Source organism: Malus sylvestris, chromosome 17, assembly GCF_916048215.2.
Source record: "Malus sylvestris chromosome 17, drMalSylv7.2, whole genome shotgun sequence".
In the NCBI taxonomy this organism is placed as follows: domain Eukaryota; kingdom Viridiplantae; phylum Streptophyta; class Magnoliopsida; order Rosales; family Rosaceae; genus Malus; species Malus sylvestris.
In genome coordinates, this window is record NC_062276.1 from 17,099,914 (window position 1) to 17,105,913 (window position 6,000).

A 6,000-nucleotide genomic window follows, 5' to 3' on the forward strand; every position below is an offset into this window, starting at 1 on the left:
GTAACGTGACTTAACTTGACGAAAAATTCAATATAGTAGCTTCAAATATAACATTAGAGATGTAATTGGCATATTTTTATAATTCAAGGACTAATTTTTCTGAAAATATAGTTTATGGACCTAATTTTCACTAAGGTGATAATTTAGGGACTAAATTGGCTGTTTACCCAACTTTTTTTTGGTGGGAAAGACTAACAAGCATTACAAATTTACAATCTCTTGATGAAATAAAAATTATGAATTAAATCACAAGATTACGCCCATCTCCAACCGACTTAGCCAAAGGGTCATATGGCTAAAATTAACTCACAATGACACGAAAATCATCTCTAACCGAGGGCTAAGCCAAAGGACTTGTGAGCCCTACCAAGTCAAAATCCCAAATCAGGCCAGCGGGCTGGTCATTTCGAGCCAACTAGCCTTCCAGCGTCATAATGTCAAGCTTGACATTTTGCCAGCCCTTCAGCTCAGCCCATTTGAATGCCAACGGCTACCTGGCGTTAGCATGACACCAACTAGCAATGGCTAACTAACGTCAGGTTACCATTGGAATTTGATTTTTTTTTTTTTGACGAATTTCTTATTTTTTTTCTATAAATACATAAGTCATTCCTACACCATTTCTGACATACTTTTCATTTTAGCGTTGCTCACTTTAGCGACACGTGTCATTCGAAATTCTATCAAAAAATTATCGAGATTACATAAAGATAGAAATCTGGAGAGTTACTCACGTTAGCGACATGTATCACTTGAAATCCTATCCAAAAAATTATTGAGATTATATAAAAATAAGAAATTCGGAGCCTTGTTCATTTAGCGACAAGTAACACTCAAAATATGTTTGAAATCTTTATTTTAATATGGTAGTTTAATTTAATTAACCATATTAATTCAATTAAAATAATAAATTATGTTTGACATATAACTCTTTAGCCCCCTCAGTTGGTGATGATTTTTGTCAAGGGGCTATGTTTGGCCTATGACCATTTAACCCCCTCAATTGGAGATGATATAAAATATGGTATGACATTGTTTATTAAAATATAATTTATTACTGAGTTATAGGGCTAAAGAAACCCTTTGGCCCTCCTTCGATTAGAGATGATCTAATTTCGTAAATTAGAGAATATTACAACCAACACGGAGCAATTAAACTTGCCCAACAATAATATTGCAAGTGTGAAAAAAACACGAGACCAAGTTGAACTTTGTAAATTGCAAAACATCTCGATACAATCCTTCTAAGTTACATTCACCTATAGTGAATAACTAGCTCATAACCAATAATATGCAGGTTTGATATTGAGGTGATTGTAAAAAAAGTGGGTATGAAAAAAAATTGGGGGAGTTTTTGATGTTTGGTAAGCACTTCAAACCAACTTTATTTCAAAGTTTTAGATAGAAAAAAGTTAAAAATGCAAAGCTGCAAAAAGCAGCTTCAGAAAACAGCTTATTGTGAAGGCCTAATCGGATAAATGATCCCCGTGGTCATAAGGTATTCGAATGATAGCCCCTGTGGTAAAAAAATTCGAATTTAAACCCCTGTGGTCTAAGTCTGTTAGGATTTATGCCATTCTGTTAAATAATGCTGACGTGGCTGCCACATATATGTCACGTGGCTGCCAAATGTCTGCCACGTGGCAAAATAATATTTTTTTATTTTTTTTAAAAAAACCTGAATTTTTACAACAAAAAAAAACAAAAAAAAACAAAAACAAAAAACCCAGAACCTCCCCCCACCCTCCGCCCGTTCCCCCCCCCCCCCCCGCCATTCTTCTCCTTCTTCCTTCTTCTTCTTCTTCCCGCCGGTCTCCCCGCGCGACTCCTCCCTCTCCCTCTTCCTCTTCCTCTTCCTCTTCCTCTTCCTCTTCCTCTTCCTCTTCTTCTTCTTCTTCTTCTTCTTCTTCCTCTTCTTCTTCTTCTTCTTCTTCTTCTTCTTCTTCTTCCCGCCGGTCTCCCCGGGAATCTTCTTCTTCTTCTTCCTCCCGCCGGTCTCCCCGCGCGACTCCTCCCTCTCCCTCTTCCTTCTTCTTCTTCTTCTTCTTCTTCTTCTTCTTCTTCTTCTTCTTCTTCTTCTTCTTCTTCCCGCCGAAGACCAGCTCCCCCCCCCCCCGCCGGAGCCCTCTCCCCGCGCCCTCCTCCCTCTCCCTCTTCCCTCTTCTTCTTCTTGCAGATCTGCATTTTTTTTTTTTTTGTAAAAATTCAGGTTTTTAAAAAAAAAATTAAAAATTATTATTTTTGCCACGTGGCAGACATTTGGCAGCCACATGGCATATATGTGTCAACCACGTCAGCATTATTTAACAGAAGGGCATAAATCCTAACAGACTTAAACCACAGGGGTTTAAATCCTAACAGACTTAGATCACAGGGGTTTAAATCCGAATTTTTTTACCACAGGGGCTATCATCCGAATACCTTATGACCACGGGGACCATTTATCCAATTAGGCCTATTGTGAAAACACGGAGCTACAGTAAATTCTATTAATGAAAATTTCAAATTGCCAACGTTGCCCTCGTTTCTCTCTGCCTTCTCTCTATCGCACGCCCTCCTTTCGCAGAACATTCAGCACTCCCTATTCTTCTCTGGTGCCTGCAGATGCACCTCTTCCTTCTCCTCCTTTTCCTCTCTCTCTGTCGGTCTCAGCGCCACAGACACCGCCGCCGCCTTCCCTCATTCTCTCGCCATCGCCTTCCCTCCTTCATATGGTAAGCTTCTCTTCTCTAAAATTTTGTTATTTATTTGTTTGGATTTTTTAATTTGGGGATGGGGAGAGTGAGTGAAAGAGGGGTGGGAAGAGCAAAGGGATGAGTGTATGGGTGTCGGGAAAACTGAGGATGGAGAAAACAAGAGAATTTGAGAGAGAAGTAAGAAAAATTGATTACTTCTCTATTCATTTTCCTTGACTGAATCTTGATGCATGTTAAGCGTGAGAAGTGATAATGCATGTTTGTTCCCTAAATCTTGTTTTGGATTAAAGAGTTATTTGTGTTTTTGTTGTGCTTGGTTGGGGAAAAAGTTTAGGAAAATTTGGAATTGTTTCGATTGGTATTGGATTTGAGTGTATCGCTTCTTTTCTGATACAAGGTTGAAACCCTCATCCATGCAGTTGAGAAAATTGCCAAGTTGAAGATTCCCCTGCTGATTGGTATTGCATTCAATGAAGCCATTATTGAAGAAAGAAAGCAAGGGATCCAAGAAATTCAACAACAGATCAGTGAAGTTAATGAGATTTTCAAAGATCTAGCTGTACTGGTCCATGATAAAGGAGCTATAATCAGTTAGTCCAGTTTCTGTTCATTGTTTCTCAGAAATTGAATTTGTGAGTCACTTGTACTTTGTGTGCCCTACTTTGAACGATGCTGTATGTACATGTGTGTTTCAGATGATATTGGTTCTAACATTGAGAACTCCCATGCCGCAACTGTGCAAGCTACCTCCCACCTTGTGAAAGCATCCAAGACCCAAAGATCTAATTCATCTCTGGTAATTTTCTTTTCCTTCAACACGAGTTTGTTCAACCCGATTCCTGTTTTCTCTTGTTTTGTGTATTCAACTCCAAGATAAGTTGCTATTCAAAATTTTTAACCAAAGGATGCGATATATTGGCTGGATTGATATACATAGTTGGTTAATTTTTTTAGTTCAGCTATTATACATAAAGCATTGGATTCATAGAGGTTGCTAATTATTTGTGCTATTTGGGCAGACTTGTTTTCTGTTGGTGATATTTGGAGTCATCCTCATCATTGTGATTATAGTTGTGGTGGCTTGAGCTGTGATCAAAAGGAATTATATATAAAGTATTTGAAGTGGTTGGTGGTGGTGTTTCCTTGCAAGAAGAGCTCATCTCGGTGTCTCCTCTCCTCTCCTCTCCTTCAACCTTGAACTGGGTCTGATGCTAATGCCAAACGGCTCAGACTCACCTATTGGTATTGGAGTGGTTGGCATCCTGGACAGTTACTATGTATTAAGCATTAAGCATAGAACAGTGGGGTATAGAACCTGAACCCTATCCAAGACTAGAAGCATTAAGCATAGAACAAGCAAACAGATGTATTTATCATTTTTTCCGTAAACTAATGATATATTTTCTCTTTTTTTCTTTTGTAAGTTTCAAAGGGTAGGGATTTTTACACCTGTGTTTTCTTCTTTTGTTGTCATTTCCTTGTTTCTATCAGGTTTCTGTCCCTTTATTTTGTTTTGATATATTAAATTCAAAGGCTAGAAAAAGAAATGGAGGAATGCAAGGGGAGAAAAATGGAGTTGAAAAATCGCTTCTGTTTCCTTTTTTTTTAACAAAAAAAAAAAAAAGATATGTACATATGATGAAAACCTATGAATTCCTATTTTATATAATTGAACATGCCCTTAAAATAAGTTTATAAATATTTTTCATACTAATTAATATTTAAGATAAAGTTTATAAATATTTTTTTTTAAAATAAAGTATATTTAGTAATTCATCTTTATTTGTTAAGAAAATTAAATTAATGGCATATCTAGTATTATACTCTTTTTTTCATTTCACAGTCACATCTGTTTTATATAAAAATTTATCAAACACTATAATACTGTATTTTTTTTCAAAAGCACTTTTACAAAAAAGTTTACCAAACACTTTGCTGCTTTATTTTACAGCTGCTTATTCTCACAACGTAGCAGAAACAGTTTTTTTTTCAAAGTACAGCAATACCAAACCAACCCTTAATATGGTTCATGCGAATGATTTCCAGATCAATAAATGGTCACATGCATAAAGAGTTAATGTGTTTATATGTTAATCCTTGTACACCACCGTTTGTTAATGAAAATTCACTATCGCTTTTTATCGAAATAAGTGAAGAGTAAAGCTACATACACCATGATTTATTATACACATGGTTTAGATACTAAATTGAAGTTTCAATGTGTTTGATTTGTTGGTGTTTAACTCTAGTGTGTGGTATTTAATTAGGGATGAGGGTCCTCTTTGGATCCTCTGATCCTCACATCCTATCTGTTTATCATATATCGTGCGGTCAGTTTTCGTTAAGTACTGTTTGTGTTTAATTTTAAATAAAAAAAATTAAAATAATTTCTAACTGCATAATGTATAATAAACGGATAAAATCGAGGATTTCTAGGATCTTGATGGGATCCAAATCCTTTAGTGAAATGCATGGATAATGACTACATGAAATATATATCTGTAGGTGCAAACACAATTGTGTGGGAAAAGAGTTGAAAAGTATTAGCCAATAGGCGGAGTTGCAATGTGTTTGATAAGGGTTCGAGTAAGCGGAGCTGAGTGAAAGAAGGCTCTTTGTAGGTTCGACCAGTCATGGCACCAACCCAACCTAACGACAAAAAATAATTCAGCTCTACAGATTTTGCAGGTGGCCTGCGTGGCCTAGCTCGGGTTTCCTTGAAACTAGTGTTGAGGTAAAAAATAAATAAAAAAAAAAGAGGTTGTTCCCTAATTCAGGGAAAATGGGAACGTGAGTGGCAAACAAATCAATGATAAAGATTATTTTAAGGAAATCTACACTATCCATTGTAAAATAAAAATAAATTTTAATTTTATAATGAGAAACAGTTCCTCCATTTTCCTAGACGTGCAAAAGAAGTTGGTGAAAAACTACCCACTTTCTCACCCCACTCTTCCCGTCACCCTAAGTCTATAAAAGGGGGAGAAGACACAGAAGGAAGGGGAGGAGGAACTCTGCAGAAATTGAGAGATAGAAAAGCGTAGTGAAGACGACAAAGAAGGAGAGGCAAAGCAAGAGAGCAAAGGCAAAAGAGAAACAAACGCATTTAAAGGTATAAATCTATCCTTCTAAATCTTTCTTTGTATGGTTTCTCTCGGCTTTGCAGGAAAAAAAAAAGCAATTTGTTTCTTCAACCTCTCCCATCCCTAGTCCCATGAATTTCTTCAGGGTGGTCTAAACCACCCCGTGAAGTTCCAATCAATCTGAGTGGTCCGCTCCCCGCTGTTGCCGTCAATCCCATGAA

The 6,000-nt window shown here is 36.9% G+C and overlaps 1 protein-coding gene across 2 annotated transcripts; it reads left to right on the forward strand.

The window, feature by feature from the left end:
* The first annotated feature begins 2,548 nt into the window (after positions 1–2,548).
* LOC126610851 (syntaxin-22-like) lies at positions 2,549–4,119 on the forward strand. 2 transcript variants are annotated; one of them, XM_050278999.1, is made up of 4 exons: positions 2,549–2,714; positions 3,094–3,286; positions 3,392–3,492; positions 3,716–4,119. In XM_050278999.1, exons 1-4 carry the CDS (start codon positions 2,712–2,714, stop codon positions 3,779–3,781), a joined length of 363 nt encoding a protein of 120 aa, XP_050134956.1. In that variant the 5' UTR covers positions 2,549–2,711; the 3' UTR covers positions 3,782–4,119. The 2 variants fall into 2 exon arrangements, with proteins under 2 accessions (XP_050134956.1, XP_050134955.1); XM_050278998.1 differs by lacking the exon at positions 2,549–2,714 and adding an exon at positions 2,882–2,954.
* Positions 4,120–6,000: the final 1,881 nt, after the last annotated feature.